Source organism: Strix aluco, chromosome 17 (genome assembly GCF_031877795.1).
Source record: "Strix aluco isolate bStrAlu1 chromosome 17, bStrAlu1.hap1, whole genome shotgun sequence".
NCBI lineage: Eukaryota > Metazoa > Chordata > Aves > Strigiformes > Strigidae > Strix > Strix aluco.
The window spans coordinates 1,107,146-1,125,781 of NC_133947.1; the positions used below are offsets into that span (position 1 = coordinate 1,107,146).

Below are 18,636 nucleotides of genomic sequence, written 5' to 3' on the forward strand. Positions count from 1 at the left end.
CCCACCGAGGGACAGTGACCGGGGGCCACAGGCCAGGGAACATCGGCCATGGGACAGTGGCCAGGGGCTATCGGCCGGGGGCCATCGGGCTGGCGGGAGCGTGTCCCTGTCCCTCTGTGGCGGGAGGGCTGCAGGCCGGCACTGCAGGAAACCGTGTCCCGGGGCAGGGACTTCCTTTTGTGAAACACCCGCAGCCCCGCAGCCGGCCGGGTGTCGCAGGGCCGTCGCTCGCAGGGGACGGCTGCCCGCGGCTCGGCCGCCCCCCCAGCCCTGCCCTCACACCGGGGCGGGTGACGCTGCGCTGGCAGCCCCTCCTCAGAGCACCCCCGGGGCTGCGGGGGCTCACGGGTGCTTTCCTGGCAGCAGCCCCCCCCCACCCCACCACAGCCTTTCCCCAGGGATGAACCTGCTCCGCTCCCAGCCCCGGCGTTTAATTGCAATCTGCAGAAATTACAGCACATGGTGTTGCCAGCTGGGCCCCCCCCTCCACGGCTGCCCTGCGATGCCGTCAGCCCTGCCGAGGGCCCCCATCCCCTGCCATGGTGACAAAGAGGGGGACAACGTCCCCCCTCCCAGGCACTGGGGCAGAACTGGGCACCTGGCAATCTGTGAGAGGTGGCACCGCGCCGGTGAGCGGGGAGGGAACCGCTGGGTTCCCGCACTCCCTCACAAGTAGTTGTCCTCTTCCTCCTCCTCCTCTTCCTCGTCCCGCGCCAGCGCCTCGATGTCATGGGTGATGTCCGTGATCATGCGGTTGAAGGACTCGGACTCGGAGCGCAGGGACCAGCTGTCATAGCTGCGCACGGCCGAGGCCGAGGTGTTGCTCATGCTGCGCTTGATGCGGCCGAAGCTGTCGGTGAGGATCCCGCCCTCCCGGATGCCGATGCTCTCCAGGAACGTCTCGAAGTACCCGATGTCTTGGTCGGGGATGAAGGGCCTCATTCCTGCCATGGGTGCGGTGACCCTGGGGGTGACCCTGCCCGGGCGCAATCCAGCCAGCCCCGCCAGCAGCTTGTTGTGGGGATCATCCCACCCCATCCCCCGCAAGCAGAGAGGTCCCAACACCCCCCCCTCAGAGCACACCCCATCCCCAAGGGCTGCACGGACATCACCAGGGTGCCACGATGGCACGGGGTGGCCCTGGCTACTCACCCAGGAGGAGAAACTTCCTGCGGTCCCCGTAGAGGCGCAGCAGCTCGGCGCAGTACTCCCGCACCGGCGTGCCCAGGCGGTACTCGCGGAGCAGGACGGCGAACTGCTGGATCTCTGGCGGTGACAGCTTGTTGCGCAGCTGCGGTGACACGGGGACGGGTCGGGGTTGGGGGCACCGGCAGCGCACAGCCCCAGCCCCTCACCCTGCGCCCCGCTGGCTTCTCTCTGGCTTGGGGGAGGTCAGACCTCCTCAGGGCCCCTCGCCCGTCCCCGCACCGTCACCATGTAGTCCTGCAGCTGCTCCAGCCCCGCGCCGCTCTGGTCGCTGCCGCTGCAGGCGGTGGCCAGGCTGTGGTGGGACCGGTGGCAGGAGGGCGAGGAGGCGCCGCTGTAATACGCTTCGAAGGTTTCGTGGGAGCCATTGCTGCTGCGGTGAGGAGGGGGTGTGGGGGAATGGGGGTTCAGAGGGTCCCCACACCCCTCATGTGCCCAGCTGCACCCCCGAAGCCACACAGCACCCACCATGGGGCAGGGCTGGGGCTTCTCTGCAGCTGGGACAGGCACCCACCATGGGGCAGGGGCACCCACCCGGGGACAGGGGCACCCATCCAGGGCAGGGAAACCACCCCAGAGCATAGGCACCCACCCATTCAGGGCAGGGTCACCCACCCTGGTGCACAGGCACCCACCTGGGGGCAGGGACACCCCGGGGGACCCAGACTCACAAGGAGCTGCAGCAGCTGAAGTCGGCATCATAGCCGTACGTCCCGTCGGTGCGGCAGCTCTCGCCTGGGGATGGAGAGCCAAGGCCTCGGAGCGTGGCCAAGCCTCTGCCGCGGCACCCACCCCCCGCGCTGCGTCCGCCAGCCCCGTGCCACCACGCTCCGTGTCCCCCACGCCTGTCCCCGGCCACTCACTGCGGCTGGCGAGCCAGGGCCGCGTGGGCGTGGAGGTGTAGTGGTACCCGGCGCGGTCCACGCACTCGATGCTCTGGTCCCCGTAGATGATCTGGAAGACCTGGCAGATGAGCGCGCAGGACTCCTCGGCAGCATCCTGCAGCGGGAGGGAGTGTGGGAGGGTGGGTGCCGGAGGGCGCCGGAGGGTGCCGGAGGGTGCCGGCAGGTGGGCACGTGCCAGGGCCGCTCACCCTGTTGGGCACGGCGAGGATGACGAGGTTGGAGTAGGCGTCGGGGCAGGGCTCCTGGGGGTCCAGGGGGTTGCTGCCGGTGTGTCGCCGCTCCCAGCTGCCGAAGCCGGTGCCGCGCTCCCAGCTGCCGCCGCCGCCGCCGGTACCGGCCCGTCGTCGCTCCCAGCTGCCCGAGGGCCGCCCGCGCTGCCGCCGCTCCCAGCTGCCTCCCCGCCGCCGCTCCAGGCTGCCGCCCCGCCGGGCCTCCTGCCCGCCCCGTGCCGCCCGCCAGTCCAGGCTGCAGATGGTGTGGCGCCGCTCCATCGGGCCCCCCAGCCGCCCCCCCTCCGGCCACGAGCCCCCCGGCCGCTTCTCGGCGGGGAAGGCCTCGGGCACCCCAACCGGGGCCGCCTCGGGGTGTGCTCCGGCGGGGACCGGGTCCACTCCCAGGCCTGGGGGGGCAGTGAGGACAGATTGGGCATCAGGGGCGGGGGGGGGGGCTGTGCTGCCCACCCTGCTCGGCCCCCCCCAGACCCTGGGGGCTGCCCCATCCCAGGGGGGATGCGGGAGGATGGGGGAGCCACAGGAGGCTGGGGGCAGTGGGGCAGGGGATTAGGGAACGGCTCCGTGTGCGGGATGGAGCTCAGCCCGACGCAGGCTCCCCCCCCCCCCGTGGGGACCCTGCCTGCGCCTGGCAGCTGAGCCCGGGTTTGCTGATCAAAGTGCTGGAGCCCCCCTGGGGGATCCATGGGGGGGGACAACACAGGGGTCACTTCCAACCTTCTCTCCTCCCGCCATTAAAGGCAACTGGGGCTGGGAGTGCAGCTGGGACCTGCTGCCGGGACAGCGGGGAGCCCCGGGCAGTGCCCCCCACCTCCAGCCCCGGGGGGGGCAACACGGGCCCGGCACCACCCCATCACCCCCCAGGCTCCACCCCCGCCTGCCCTGGGGGACACGGGGCACTCAGGGCCAGCTGTGTGGTGGCCAGTGGTCCCTGGCCGCCGCCCCCACCGGTTTTGAGGATGAGGAGGTGCAGGGCGTCGTCGCGCAGGTAGGACGCGGCGGCGATCTCGTGGGTGGGGATGCGCAGGATCAGCTCCTCGTCGTCGCGCCAGGTGAGCAGGAGGCAGCGTGCCGAGAGGCTGAGGATGCTGTCCTGCTCCGGCGTCGTCTGCAGCGGCAGCTCCTTCAGCTGCTGCGGGGGCACAGTGGGGGCCGGGGGTGTGGGGCACCCAGCGGCGTGGGGCACCTGGCACCCACCCTCTGGGCAGTGCTGGGGGGGGCACAACTGAGGCGGGGGGCATTAGGGACCCCGCTTACCCTGGCTGTGTCCAGCAGCTGCAGCACCTCATCGCGGCTGGAGGGGTTCAGGGAGGCTGTCACCCACGTCAGGTGGCCTAAAAACTGGGGGACACACACACACAAAACCCAGGGCAGGTTGGGGGGGCTGGGGCCAGGGGATTGGGGCGTGTGTCCTCCCCACCCCGCAGCCCAGAGCCTCCCTCAGAGCACCCACACCCCAAGGACAGGATGTATCTTCCCAGGGTGCAGGGAGACACTGCAATGGGGGGGTTCTTCCTGCACCCCCAGCCCACCCTCCCCCTCCCTGGGTGTTTGCCTGGACAAGGAGGGGGCCAGGACCCCCCCTGGCCACTGCAGGTGGGGTGGTGGCGTCATGTCCCACTCCCTGAGGAGCCAGGAAGGGACCCCGGGCATCCCTGGGGACCCCCCCACCCTCTTACCTTCACCTCCTTCTCCACGTAGTCGTGCAGCAGGATCTGGGGGTCGATCAGGTAGTCGGGGGGGTAGAGGGGCACCGAGTGCAGCGGCCGCCGGTAGACGCTGCTGCGGAGCGCCGGCCTCCGAGCCGCCTTGGGGAAAACCAGCCGCTTGATGGGCGACACGAAGCCCTGGCAGGGAGAACGGGCACAGGGCCGCATCAGTGCCGGGCACCCCACCCCAGCACCCATGGAGGGGTTGGGCACCCATCGCCCCAGGAGGGGCTGGGCACCCCTCTGCTCACCGAACCCAAATTTGCACCATTTGGGAGGTTTAGGGGGCAGCGAGTGGGGACCCCACCTCCCCCCGCCGTGCTGTGGGAGGGGGCGCAGGGCCCCTCGCCCCAACATCCCCGTGTGTCTCGCCTGCTCCCACCCTCCTTGTCAGCCCCCCCGGGACCACCAGCCTCAGGCCCACGCACCTTCTTCCCCTTCTTGGCCTCGCAGTCCATGGCGGGGCCGTGGCGCTGCCTCCCGGCACGGCCGCCCCCACCGCCCCGCTCGGCGCCACCGCGTTTTCCTGTGTCGGAAACTCCACCAGCACGGCTGGGATGTGAGTTCCTGCCACTCCTGGGGGGTGCTGGGACTGGGCTGGGACTGGACTGGGGCTGGGACTGGGATTACGGCTGGGGCTGGGACTAGGACTAGGGCTGGGCTGGTACTTGGGCAGAAGCAGGGGCTGAAGTAGGCTGGGATGGGACTGGACCAGGGCTTGGACTGGGGCTGGGGCTGGGGCTGGGCTGGGGGGTGGCACTTGGGCTGGGACTGGGCTGGGATTTGGGCAGAGGCAGGGGCTGAAGAGGGACCAGAGCTGGGGCTGGGGGTGCCCATGGGACCCGGCTGCAGAGCAGCCCCTGCCCCTGCCCCTCGCTGCCACAGAGCTCCCCCCTGGGCCTGGGGCTGGTTCCGCTGCCCCGTGACTCCCCCAGGGATGGGGGCAGTGAGGGAAGGGAGCCCCCAACGCTGCCCTGCCCACGCCAGGCCCTGGCACGGGGAACAGCACCGGCAGGACCCCGCACAGCTGCACCCAGCACCCCGTCCCTGTGGCCGCCCGCGGGGTCAAGACCCCCGTGGGGGGGCTGGGGGTCGGCCGGGGATCGGGGCCTCTGGCAGGGAGGAGGTTGGCCCGGCAGCCGTGTCCGGCGGCTTCCTCCCTGCTGCATCCTGCCCGCACACCCCTTCCCTGCCGGCCACCACGCCGGGGCCAGCACTGGCCAGGGCCACCGACACCGTCCCCCCGTGTCCCTGAGCACCCCAGGACTGAGGGGCAGCATCCTGCCCCGCTGCGGAGCCCGGCCCGTGAGCCGGAGGTGCCGGCAAGGACAGGTTCCCGCAGGCAGGGCTTATTGAAATGAATTTAATATCTCATGTTGCAGCAAAATTAAAAATATACAAAAAGTTTGTGGTATACAAAAAAGTCTCGGTAGGGACCCCGGCCTCCCGCTCGCCCCCCCCCGCCCGTGCCGAGGGTCCCAGAGAAGAAGGTGGCACACAGAGTATTTACAGTACGTGACAGCGGCTGGGGGGGGCAGAGACATGGCCGAGACCCCCCCGACAGCCCCCACTGGGAACAAACGGCCCCGGCCGGGCCCCAGCCCAAACCTCTTCCCGCTCCCTGAAGTCGGGGCGGCCCCACTGCCACCCCCAGAGGTGACACCCCCAGGGACCAGGACCCCCGTCCCCAGTGGGAGCTCGAGCACCCCCGGAGCTGCCCCCGTCCAGCAGCGCCCAGCTCAGCCCCGGGTCGTGCCCCCTCGCCCCACGGTGCGGGTGGGCAGGTGCCGCCATCCCGGTGCTGCCGCAGGCACCGAGGCGCTGGGTTTGGCTTCCCCTGTGGCACAGGCGGGGGGGGCCGAGCCCTGGGAGCGGGACCCGTGGCTGCCCCCAAGCCCCACGCGTGGCCGGGCTCCCCACGCTGCGTGGGCAGGGGCTCGCTGCTGCCCAGGGCTGAGGGTACCGTGGCTTGAGTGCATAGAAAAATGTCCCTCTGCCCCGCCGGCGCGGCCCCGGGGTCCCCACGCGAAGCCTGGGGGGGTCAGACATGGGGGGGGTGCAGATCGCCTCGACCAGCGGCTCCTCTCAGCTCTTGGGGGGGGTCGGGGAGAGGGAGGAGAGGGGTCAGGGCAGGGGGGAGCCCAGAGGAGCCGCCCCGTGTTGGCACCCACTCCCCTGCATCCCGTCCCCTCCCCGGTGACTTCCCCGCTCCGTAAGTGGGACCCGGCGAGGGGCCGGCACCGCCTGGGCACCGCGTGGGGGCTGCGGTGACGCCGCTCGACTCCTGCCGCTGCCCCCGGCCTTCCCTGAGGAAAAGAGACCCCCCCCCGCGCCCGGCGCTGCCCCCAGCACCGTGAGCACCCACCGCCGGCGTCTGCCCGTTACCGGCGGTGAAGGAGGGGTGCGGGTGGTGGGGGGCCCGGCCCGCTGCCCACCTCTGCACCCTCCTCCAAAAGGGTTTCCGAGGCTTCCAGTTAGCACCAGTTAGCACCAGTGACCCCAGCGCCCAGCCCGCTGTCAGCCCGGCCTTCCAGCTACAGAGAAATGGGAACCAAAAAGCAACGTGATGGCGTCGACACCGCGCACCCGCCCGCCCCGGCCGTGCCACCGGGCCGGGCACCCACAGCCGCCCCTCGGGGACCCCGTGGCCCAGCGCCGTGGGGGGCAGCCGGGGCCGTTCCCACGGCGGGTCCCCCACGCCAGCCCCCGCCTCGTGCCGTGACACGGTGGCTGGTGGCACGGCGGGGCCGGTGGGGCTGCCCACGCTCCCCAGCCCTGGGCACTGCGGCACGGGGCAGCCGGCGGCTGGGACCCTGCAGGGCAGTTGTGGGGGGCACAAGGGGCACGGGGAAGGCACAGGAGCCGGGGGGGGATGAGGGGGAGAGGGGCCATGGGGTCCCCAGCCATGCAAACCCCTGCCAGCCCCCTGCACACACACCCCCACCCCCCCACGCACACACGCATCCCCCTGGGAACACGGCGGGCCCCGGGGGGTGGGGGCACAGGGTACATTCAGCACAGCCCTTTTGGGGGGGGCACCCCAACAGATCCGGGCAGGAGCAGGGACACATTCAAACCCGGAGCCTGGGGCAGCCCCACTCCTTCGGGCAGGCAGGGGCAGGCAGGGGCAGGGGCAGGCAGGGGGGAGGAAGAATCCAGCTCAAGTTGGGGAGCTGGAGGGGGACTGATGCCAATGGGGGGGGGAATGGAAACGCCCCCCCGGGCAGGAAGCGATGCCAGACCCGGGAGGGGAGAAGGGCCGGGGGTGAATCCCATTTTGGGGAGCCCCGGGAACACCGGCAGCCCCACATGACCCCCTCAGTGGTGCCAGCCAGGCCCTGCCACCCCCCCCCCTCACCCCCCCCCCCCCCCCCGGCCACAGTGGAGGTAGAAAATGTCACACAAAATGTCACCATTCAGGTGAAAACAAACCCGATGAGATGAAGCGGTTCCGGTGGGGACAGGGGGGATGATGGGGTGCTGCTGTCCTGGCCAGAGCCAGGGGGCTCAGCTCAGAGCTGTGGGGGGGCAGAGCCCACCCACGAGGGACCCCCCCAGGCCAGGGTCTGCACCCCACAGGGCAGCGGGACCCCATGGGGTTGGGGACATGACCCGACCCTGAGCCGGGGGAACGGAGGATGGAGATGAAGGGGCTCCCCGCCCGGGACCGGCGCTGCAGAGGGTGGGGGGAAGCGGGAGACATGGGGGTTGGCCGGACCCCGGCTGTCCCCTGCCCCAGGGGGTGACAAGCCCCACAGACACCCCGGTGCAGCCACGCTCCAGCCCCACGGCCCTGCTGTGGCACAGGCACCCGTGTCCCCCGGTGCTGCCCACACCGTGCCCCAAATCCCTCGCAGCTGCCACCCCCCCCAGTCTGGGGTGCCGTCCCCGTCCCCATCCCGCACCACTGACACGGTCGAGGGCTGCGGGGCCACAGCACCCACCGCCTCGGGCTCAGGCACCGGTGAGGTATTTTGGCAAGGACAAGCCCCGGGGAGGGAGCCGGGGTGGCCACCGCGGAGTGGGACAGGGGTCTCGGCTGCAGGAGGGTGGCACGGGGGGGGGATAGCACCAAGAGACCTCCCCGGCCCCCCGCCCGCGGGGCGGCAGCACCGGCAAACCCAACGGAAAGGCAAATGGCTGCGAAGACGTGGGGCAGCCGGGATGGCACCGGGAGGGTCCCGCGCATCCCCCCACCTCGCCCTACACGGTGGTCTCGTACTCCAGCACCTCCTGGGGGGCACCGGGGGTGCGGTACTGCAGGCGCGGGGTGGTGGGCGACGCGTATTCCAGCGCCAGGATGGTTTTCCGCAGGCGCCGGTCGATGAAGTGGGCGTCCCAGGCCGGGTACTTCTTCCTGGGCAGGTCAATGCGGATGACGGGCCCCTCTGTCCGCGGGGCGCGGGCGGCCGGCGCCGGCGGGGCGCAGGGTCTCACCTGGAAGACGGGCACGCAGCTGTCCCGCTCCCCCGGCGCCCCGTCCCGCTCCCCCCCTGTAGTCCGCGGCAGCGATCGGGGGGGGCTGGTGACGGCGTCCGCGGGGGATCCCGGCACCGGGGCCGGTCGCTGCCGGAAAATGCAGCCGCCGGCGCGGGGGGTGAACATGGGACCGTTGGGGTGCAAGAGGCAGTAGTAGATGAACATGAAGAAGATGCCAAGGGCGAAGCTGGAGCTGACCACGCAGACGAGGATTAAGGCGTCGAAGTCGGAGGTGGTCTTGCGGTCGTAGTAGAGGAACCAGAGGATGGTGAGGGCGGCGTTCTCTGACAGCGTGATGATGTAGTAGATGCACATGCGGTAGCGGCTCCGTCCCTCCTTGACGTTGAACCAGCAGAAGATGTAGATGATGCCCACCACCATGTTGTAGATGATCTCCTCCCACTTGGACATGCAGAAGTCCGTCTCGCCCTGGATGATCCAGAAGGTCATGATGCACCAGTGGGTGACGATGAAGATGCCAAAGTAGAGCTGGAACACGGAGGCGAAGAGGGCGAAGGCGATGGCGCGGGCGGCGATGGTGAAGAGGTGCCACAGGATCTGCACCACGGCCCCCTTGTAGGACATGGGCATCTTGTCCTCCCGCGAGTCCCGCAGCACCTTCTGGTAGGAGGCGATCATCCACGCCAGCGAGACCAGCGAGGCCGAGGCCGAGAGCCCTGCAGGGAAGGGCAGTGAGAGCCTGCAGCGGCCCGGGGAGCCCCCCCGCAGCCACCCCAGGCCCCCGCTGCCCCTTACCCTGCAGCGGCTCGATGCTGTTCTGCTGCACCATGATGCTGAGCTGCAGCACGAGCTGGGGTGCGCTCTTCAGGAAGGTCTCCAGCAGCCGCAGCATGCTGATGTCTGCGCTCTCAAACATCATCCGCCAGTAGAAGTGGCGGCGGCGGTGCTCGGCCTGCCAGCGGCTCTGCAGCCCCAGGTACAGCGTGCGGAGGTACCTGTGCGAGGGGAGGGGGCGGGAGGGTGAGAGGGACCCCCACCGCCACCCGGCACCCGAGCTCCCCTCCTCCCCCAGCCCATGCCAGCCATGTCCCCGTGGCTGCTGCCAGCCCACTCCAGTGAGCACGTCCCCCCCTGATTTGAGGCCAGGGAAAGCCCTCCCCGTGCCGGGGGCCTGGGGGGCTGCAGGGCAGCAGTGGTGCTGAGCCCCTCGCGGCCCACCCTGGGGCCCAGAGATGCTGGGAAGGGACACTCTGTGCAAAGCCTGTGGCCCTGGGGCTCACCTGGCCACCACCCTGCTGCCCACACAGCCACCACCCAGTGCTGCCCCTGCGCCCTCCCTCCCTGAGCTGAGGATCCCACACGCAGCCCCGCTCTCCGGCCACCCACGGATTTGGGGTGCCCTGACCCCAGCCCTGCATGCCCGGCTGCTTCTCAAAGGGGATATTTTTGTCCCGGCTGGCACGGAGCCCCCCCTGCCCTCCCTGCCCCAGCCTGGGCACCAGCTGGTCGTGCCGCGCTGCCCACGGGAAGCTCCCGGGCGCTTGTGCCGGCGCTGCCTCGGCTCTTGGCAAGGCTGCGGGGCGCGGGCACATGCCAGCCCCGGCCATCTGGTCATGGGCCGGGGGTCAGCGGAGGTGTGCGTGGCACCGCCACACGCGCCAGATGAGTCACCACCACCAGGGACCCCTCCCCGCGGCACAGGGCCAGATCCCAGCATCGCAGGAGGGAATGCGGGGCTGGATGAGCAGAGGGCATCCCCGGGCAGTCCTGCCCACACCACGGGCCGTGGCTCTGCTGCCCTGGGGGGAGCTGGACAAGGAGGGAAAGAGAAAGGTGAAGCGGGAGGATGTCGGGCCATAAAGCCGAGTGAAACCCTCACGCAGAGCGACGGCCTCTCCGTCAGCTCCAGAAAGTGCTTCCAGCCGACTCCATTAGCCCGGAGCACGGCAGAAACCCTGATCCCAGCACTTTCAGCTCATCCGTCAGCAGCAGGAGGCAGGAGCCAGCCCTGCTCCGGCTGCAGGGACAGCTGGGGCCTCCCCCTCCCTGGGCTGTGCAGCCCCGAGACCACCGTGGGCCACTGAGGGCCCTGTGCCACCCTGCTGCCACCTGCTCCCCCCGGGCAGTCCCTCTGGCTCCCTCGCTGTGGGCACGCTGCTCCCACAGGACTCCGTGGTTGTCCCCGGTGAGGCTGCCCGTCACCACCTGCCCCATCCCCTCCTGCCTGCCCTGCTGGGATCCCCAAAAAGTCCCCCCCGGGAGCTGGCCACTGGGCAAGACATCGTTGTCAGCAAATTACACAATTTTAGTAGTTCTGCCTCGATTCGGCGGGGGCCGATGGCAGGCGGGGCCAGCCCAGCTCCTGGCCCCCGCCGCCTTCTTTGCACCAGTGTCAAAATGACGTTTTAAAGTCCACCTCGGGGGGAGCAGCTAATTTTAGCCTTTGCCGAGGCCCATCCCTCGCGGCGCAGGGGGAGAGGCTGCAGCCACCCGACTCCTGGCACAGACTTGCAGCCCAATGCCACCTGCTCGTGGGCAGCCAGGCCAGCGCTGCCCTGCCATGGCCGCTGCCCCCCAGCCCCTCGCCCCTGCAGACGCCTCTCCCAGCCCCGCAGAAGGGCCCAGGAACGTCCCCCCTCGCTGGCAGGGTGCGAAGCGGGGGACAGCGGGCACAGCACAGGGGGGAAAGCGACCTGAGAAGCGGAGCCCAGGATGCCGCGGGGCATCACAGCTGGTCCCAGGGCATTCGTGTGTGAGCGAGACCCAGACGCTGGCCACCTCATCGTCTCCCTGTAATCAGCCTCACTAATTGGGCTCATCAGCACCACGATCCCGCCCGCAGCCCCTCCACGCAGAGACCCCAGCACCGCATCGTCCCCGTGGCACAACCGGCAGCTGCCGCGCACCGTCCCCGGCTCCTCGGCTGCTCAACGAGTGACCCGCGGCCTCCCCCGGCTTTCAGCAGGGGCACAATTACTCTCCGTCTTCATGTCAGCTCCATAGATCTCATTAAAACGAGATTTCATCTCCCATCAGCTTGCCAGAATGAAATGTTGATTCTTATTTGTTATGCATTTGATCATCCCGTGGTGTTTCAGCCCAGAGAAACAGCCCCGCGCTGACGGTGCACGGCGGGTGTTTACCAACCCAGCGCCGCGGCAGCTGCATGGGAAATACAGAATCAATCACTTGAAAAAAAATCATTTAATTTTCAAAAAACTGATGATGAGGCAGAAACCGACCGCGAGAGCTCTCAGGGCTAATTGCTCCCTCCTTTGTATTACAAAGAGTAACCCAACGAAATCCCCGCAGCGGGAAGGTGGTGGGCTCGGGCGGGCGCTGGCTTTGCCGGAGCCCCTCCACGGCCGGGTTTGCCGCCAGCGTCACCGTTTGCCCCCAACTCTCAGCAACTGACTCTGGTTTTCAAGTGGAAAAAAAGAAGTGCGAGGAGAAAAGCCCGGCCCTGGTTATAACCAAATCCACTAATTGTCATCCTCAGATGCAAAAGGATGAGGGACCCCTCGGTCTAAGAGCGAGCGTCACGGAGTGTGATTTCCCTAGAAGGTAATTTGGGATATCATCCCCGAATCCATTCTTTAAGAAAGGAGAAAATTCTTCCCTGTTGCAGCCATTTTAAGCCTTTACACATCCCACCACGTCAGGTCATCGTGGAGAGCTGCACGTGTGCCCGGCTGGCACGTCACCGCGCTGACGAAAGCCCCCGTGTCCCACTGTCCCCACAGCCCAACGTGCCTGGGGTCCCCAGGGTGGGTGGGAGCAGCCGAGGCCGCTCGTGCTCAGGGAAAGGCTCAATCCAACCCTAAAAAGCCCCTTGTCCTGCTCACCGGGGCCAGGCAGGGCCCCCCAGCCAGTGACTGACCCCAGTGCTGGGTCCTGCAGTGGGACAAGCTGACACCCCAAAGCTGGGTGCTCCCAGGGCAGAGCAAAGCCCCAGGGACCAGAGGGGTCAGGGAGGGGGGAAACTTTGGGGTCCCAGCTCTGACACCCCTTGGGACCCCACCCAGGAAGCTGCCAAGGGCGTCCGTGCCCCATGGGTCTGCCACCAGACTGGCATCGGGACGGAGGGGTGGCACCAGGTCCCCAAGCCAGCAGAGGATGGGGGGACACAGGCTGACGGGTGGAGGACCTGTGGTGAAGGGGACACCCCAGGTCTGGCCCTGGTGACCCCCAGACAGCCAAACCAGGCATGACCTTGGCCTAGAGTGGACATGGGGGCACAGGCAGGGCTGTCCCCAGTGCAAGGGGACCCGTAGAGACACCCCAACCCACTGCCAGCCCACGGAGGTGGCAGGGCCCCCCTGGCACGCTGCTGGTGTGGGAAAGCTGGTGACTTTTAGCCAGCAGAGCAGGTGACAATCCCGGAGCTGCAAAACCATCCAAGCAGCAGCCCCAAGCGAGCGACGGCAGCGTGGGGACAGCTGGGGATGGGCCTGCGCCGCTGCTGCTCACACGAGCACATGGTCACACAACCGGCACCGTCTCTGGAGTGAGACGGATCCGTGGCGGAGGATTTGCACGTGCGTCCTGAACGCGCTGATGACAACTAACTTCAGCAGCTTCTCGTAGCGGCTTTAATTTGGGAGAATCTGAGAGTTAACGCTCAGAGCTGCCTTTGCAGCTGGGAGGCAGCTGCGTTTTTGTGATTCGGGGGTCTGTGTCACAGCTGGGGCTCGGGGCTGCGCAGCGAGGGGTTTGGTGGGGTGAGACCCGCGGGGCAGGGAGGAGGCAGGTAAGTCAGGGAAGGGGGAGATGCTTGGCAAAGGCCACAGTGCCCTGGCTGAAGAAAAGCCTTCCCTTCCCATGCAGCATTTAGTCGACCCTTCTTTAACTGCCACATCCACCTGCACCGGATCCAACCTCACTAATGGGTTTAGCAAACTGCATTTAACTGGTCATCCGAGCTAATCCCAAATCCTGCGATTAGAAAGAGCCTCAGCTGCAGCTTGAGACCAACATGTCCTGGAGGGTCAGTGCTGAGAGTTATCGCTTTAATTGGCTTCAGAGCCTCCGTGGTGCAGCGGATCAGGAGAGCGTGGCTGACACCACCGGGGGCAAAGCCTCCGCCTGCAGCCCAGCCCAGCTCAGGCCGGGATCAGGTAATTGCCCGCAGGGTGCCAGGGCCAAGGCCGGCTGCAGGCGGGCTCAGCAGGGAGCTCCCATCCTCTCCCTCGCCAGCTCCTCTGGATTTGCACCTATCCTGCTGCCAGCGTACCCCGAGAGCTGCCATGGGGCTGGGTGGGATGGGGAGGGGCAGGCGGTGGCTGTGTGGGGAGGGAAGGAGCAGGCTGCACCGTGAAAGGAAGTCAGACATCCCAGGGGCATCCCAGGAAAAGCAAAGAGGGAGCGGAGGAGCCTCTGGCCTACAGCAGCTGAGGAGGGGAAACAGCGTGGAAACCCGAGCCGGGAGCGCTGCCTGCTCGGTGCATTGTTCCCGGAATTTGCCATTGTCTCCACTCCCCTCCCAGCACCAGCCTTCCCGGGAAGCAGCTCGGTGCCAGAGCCACGGCTCTTCCCCAGCGCCCCGAGGATGGAGCTCAGCAGAGCTGGGAGGGAGCGGGGCCGGCTCCAGGGCACAGGGTGCCAACAAACCAACAAACCAACAAACCCTCAGCTCGGGCTCCTGGAGGGTCTGCAGAGCTGCAGGCAAAGGGCCGGGAGCTGCCACACGTCCGGGGCAGGCAGCGGAGCCTGGGCAGGCTGGGGGTGAACAGCGGGACCCCCCCCAACTACAGAGAGCTCTGAGCAGGAGCAGAGGGATGTGAGCCCCAGGTTTGGGGCCTGGCAGAAGCACTTCACACCCCCAGGACGAAGGTGCCGTGGCCAGGCAGGGCTCCCAGCAGGCCCAGCACCGCCGGCCATGGGGACAGCAGGCCTGTGCCACCCAGCCGGGCTGCGGGGTGCTCCTGCCCGCACCCACCTGCACCCACAGCTCCTGCCCGTACCCACCCGCACCCAGAGCTGGGCTCTGCTGGGGGCTGCCCCCGCCCTGCCCACCCTGCTGTGGCTGCAGAGGGATTGATCCCTATGCCCCCCTCCTCCGCCTTGCGGGCCCCCGCTGCACCCCGTCATCCCCACCCCTGTACCCCCACGTGCTGTGTCCTCCCTGCTGCACCCGGGGGCTGCCTCCAGCCCCAGCCCAGTTCCAGGACCCCCTGTACCCCCACACCCCCCATACCTCCAGACCTGCCCCAGCTGCAGGAGGTTTATCAGACCCTGACACAGCCCCATCCTGACCCCCTGTCAGCCCATCCCCCGGTCCCCCCGTACCTCCAGACCTGCCCCAGCTGCAGGAGGTGGATCAGACCCTGACACAGCCCCATCCTGACCCCCTGTCCCCCCATCCCCCGGTCCCCCCGTACCTCCAGACCTGCCCCAGCTGCAGGAGGTGGATCAGGCCCTGCAGCATCCCCATCCTGACCCCCTGTCCCCCCCGTACCCCCCATCCCCCGGTCCCCCCGTACCTCCAGACCTGCCCCAGCTGCAGGAGGTGGATCAGGCCCCGACACAGCCCCATCCTGACCCCCTGTCCCCCCATCCCCCGGTCCCCCCGTACCTCCAGACCTGCCCCAGCTGCAGGAGGTGGATCAGACCCTGACACAGCCCCATCCTGACCCCCTGTCAGCCCATCCCCCGGTCCCCCCGTACCTCCAGACCTGCCCCAGCTGCAGGAGGTGGATCAGACCCTGACACAGCCCCATCCTGACCCCCTGTCCCCCCATCCCCCGGTCCCCCCGTACCTCCAGACCTGCCCCAGCTGCAGGAGGTGGATCAGACCCTGACACAGCCCCATCCTGACCCCCTGTCCCCCCATCCCCCGGTCCCCCCGTACCTCCAGACCTGCCCCAGCTGCAGGAGGTGGATCAGACCCTGCAGCATCCCCATCCTGACCCCCTGTCCCCCCATCCCCCGGTCCCCCCGTACCTCCAGACCTGCCCCAGCTGCAGGAGGTGGATCAGGCCCTGCAGCAGCCAGACGCAGAGGCGGCAGCAGCCGCGGGGGCCGCGGGCTCTGTCCTTGGTGCTGCCGGCGCCGTCCTTGGTGCTGGCGGCGAAGTCGTAGACGAACCACCTGAAGCTGAGCAGCTGCACCACGAGCGAGGGCCCGAGCACGAAGAGCAGCGTCAGCCCGAACCACCACCGCTGCCCCCGCACGTAGTAGTGGGCCGCCAGCCACAGGTCCGAGGCACCGTCCGCGAAGCAGACCAGGAGGGCGCAGAGCACCCAGCAACCGTCCCGCAGCCGGTACCGGCGCGCCGGGGGGGCTGCGCCGCCCCCCCGCCTCCCGCCGCCGCCCTCCGGGCTTTCCAGCCGGACGGCCGGGCCGCCGCCGCCGTCCGACTTCGCGGCCATGTTGTCGGGGGAGAGGAGGAGAAAGGAGGGAGCGGGAGAGACTTCCGGAGGGAGGACGGCGACGACGAAGCCCGCCCCGGCAGCGCCCGCCCCCGCCGGCCTCGCCCCGCGGCCGCCCGGCCCCGCCGAGACGATCCCCCCCCTCCCCAGTCCCCCCCGGGAAACGGCAGCCGCCCCCCAGCCGCCGCCGCGGGGTCCCCCGGGTGCCGGTGGGCGCCTCCCCGCGCCGGGAAGAGCAACGGGCCCCTCCCCGGTTGGCCCCGACCCGCCCCCCTGTCCCGGCTCGGTCCCCTCCGAGCCACCGCCCGGTCCCGGCAGGTCCCCCCCCAGGGCAGCGGCCGTGCTGTCCGACCGCCCCCCCCGCCCCCAGCTCGCCCAGGACCGGAGCTCCCTGGGTCTGGGCTCCCCCCCGGCCCCGAGGCTCAACCCTCAGCCCAGGCTCAACCCTGCTCGTGGGTCCAGCCCCTGAGCGGGTCGGGGCGGTGTGAGCCCCCCCGGGCCGGGCGGGTGGAGGTGCTGCGGGTGCCTGTGCTCCCCCCCGGGGCTGGGGCAGGGCCACAGGCCACCAGGCTCCTGCCCGAGTCACCTGAGGGTTGGACTTAAGCTGGACCTAAGCCCTGCTTTGGAGGGGGAGTCCCAGCCTTGGGAAGTCCCCCAGGAGCCGCACAAGCAGGTGAAGTGCCGAGGTCTCCGGGTGGACCTGGGGCACCGGGCTGCGGGCGTGTGGATGTTCCCAGGCTCTGCCCCACCATCTCTCCGCCGTTCGTTGCCCATCGGAGTTGGGATGCGGCATGTCTGGGCAGCGCGAGGGGCCGGGACTCCCGTGGGACACGAGGAGCAGCACCAGCGCCAGCATCCCCTGCAGCACGGGGAGGCAAAGGGCTCTTCGCTCCCTCGCAGCGTGACGGGGATCCGGCCTCGGGAAGGCCCCCAGCCCGCAGGGACGGTCTCTGCCTCGCTGCATTCCCACCACCGAGGCTCAGCCCCGCATGTCTGCCCGTGGAGGAGCGACGTGCGTGGCTGGAGACTGGCCCACGGCGAGCAGGTCGCAGCGAGGGCGAGCGGGCTTTACCTCAGGAGAGATGGCCAACTCCCAAACTCCACCTTGCAGAGCAGCAAGGGGGATCAGCACAAACCTGGGGTGAGTCTGGGTTCCTGGTGCACAAAACCAGGGGAGCAGGCGGCGGGGGAAAAGGCGTTAGAGGGAGCAGAGCCAGGCCCGTGGCCGGGCTCTCCCAGCGCTGCACCTATTAGCATGGGTAATGCGACTTAAAGACCAAACCTTGAGATGCTCCTGACAGATCCCCTCGACAAATGCCTGCCTGGGGGAGGGGATGCTCCCAGCATCCCAGAGCCTGAAGAAAGGAGCTTTTCATTGCTGCCCGGCAGGGCCAGGGCCCCTTTGGAGGATGAGCTCCGCTGGCCAGAGCCCCCCCCAACACCTGGCCACCCCCAGCCCCGTTTGGGCTCCATCCCTGGAGCAGAGCCAGTGGGGGCCACAGCAGCAGGGAGAGGGGACCTGGAGACCAGGGAGAGACGGACCCACCTTCCTTCACAGACCATGAAACGCCCCCTCCGAAAGCAGAGTTAAACATCCACAGCCTGAGAACGTGGGGACTGTTGTTTGAAGTCTGATTTATCTTAACAACAGGCCCCAGCCGCCACAGGAAAAAATGAAAGAGGAAAAAAAACCCATAAACATCCCCGAAGTCTTCCCGTGCAGCTGTCAGCAGGCAGGGAGGGTTTCTAGCTGCATACATAAAAGTGCTGCAGGGAAGAAAAAGGAATATGCTGAAACCAAACCCTGCTCTTTCCACAGTAAAATACAGAGCAAAGCAACACAGCCCCCGGCAGCGGGCAGGCAGCGGGTGCCTCTGCCCAGTTCCCAGGGGGCACATAAACGTCCAACTGGTCCAGACGGAGCTCCAGTCCCCGGGCTGGGTCCAGCAAAAGGCACCAGCTCCAAGAGGAGAAATCCGGGATGACTTGTGTCTGGCTCAGTGCTTGGCTGGGGAGAGGCCGGCAGCGCACAGCACCAGCCGCCACTCGCTGCCCTGCGAGTGGTTTCCTGGTGCCCTTGGCGTTGCGATTCCCTCCTCCCTGCCAGGACACCGTCAGCCTGTCCCCATCCCCATCCCCAACCCTCCTCCTCGCCTTGCTGGGCAGCACAAGGGTGGCTGGAGGTGGTGGGAGAAGGTTTCCAGCCCATGGAAGGGGACAGTCACTGCCCAGCCAGGCCAGCACCACCCTCAGCTCTGAGCTCTGCAGCCAAACCCCAGCCTCAAGAGGCCGTATCCAGCACGTGTGGCAGGACAGACGGCCGGGGCTTTCACTGCCCACAGAGCTTTTTATCACCGCTCTGAAAAACATGTCCCCCAGGGGGGTAAATGTAGCTCCAGCTCTAGTTGGGCTCCCAGCACACAGCACGAGAGCCGGGCGCTCTTCTCTTCTGATCCCATCAAAGCAACAAGGAGCAGATGCTGCCTCTGTGCCCGGCGGAAAGCTGAGGCCAGTCACTCCGCTGAGTGGCTGCTGCGGTGTGAGGCTGCAGGAGAAACGCAGCCCCACGTCCCGCACCCTGTGTCCCACACCCGCCCCGTGTCCTGCAGCCGCCCCCGGTGCCCGTGTCCCGCTGGGACTCCGTGGGAGCCAACCCGCAGACACTGGATGGGAAGCAGCTGGTCCCTGATCCACTCTGTAGATCTCCAGCCAGCCGCCCCCACCGAAAAAAGAGCATTTTCCAGCGTTGGCACCCAGCCCCAATCCTGCTGCCTCT

At 68.4% G+C, this 18,636-nt stretch overlaps 2 protein-coding genes across 5 annotated transcripts; both read right to left on the reverse strand.

The window, feature by feature from the left end:
* Positions 1-415: 415 nt before the first annotated feature.
* On the reverse strand, positions 416-6,472 carry CCM2L (CCM2 like scaffold protein). Of its 4 annotated transcripts, none has more exons than XM_074842895.1 (10): positions 4,479-6,472; positions 4,021-4,188; positions 3,599-3,682; positions 3,290-3,473; positions 2,300-2,730; positions 2,070-2,205; positions 1,878-1,941; positions 1,429-1,576; positions 1,153-1,291; positions 416-944 (listed from the first exon to the last, which is right to left on the reverse strand). In XM_074842895.1, exons 1-10 carry the CDS (start codon positions 4,506-4,508, stop codon positions 667-669), a joined length of 1,662 nt encoding a protein of 553 aa, XP_074698996.1. In that variant the 5' UTR covers positions 4,509-6,472; the 3' UTR covers positions 416-666. The 4 variants fall into 4 exon arrangements, with proteins under 4 accessions (XP_074698996.1, XP_074698995.1, XP_074698998.1 ...); XM_074842894.1 differs by having other exon boundaries at positions 1,429-1,579; XM_074842896.1 differs by having other exon boundaries at positions 802-976; positions 1,429-1,579.
* Positions 6,473-7,432: 960 nt separating this feature from the next.
* On the reverse strand, positions 7,433-15,860 carry XKR7 (XK related 7). The gene is made up of 3 exons (XM_074843404.1): positions 15,433-15,860; positions 9,286-9,485; positions 7,433-9,206 (listed from the first exon to the last, which is right to left on the reverse strand). The coding sequence occupies exons 1-3, from the start codon at positions 15,858-15,860 to the stop codon at positions 8,254-8,256; spliced, it is 1,581 nt and encodes a 526-aa protein (XP_074699505.1). The 3' UTR covers positions 7,433-8,253.
* Between the last annotated feature and the right edge of the window lie 2,776 nt (positions 15,861-18,636).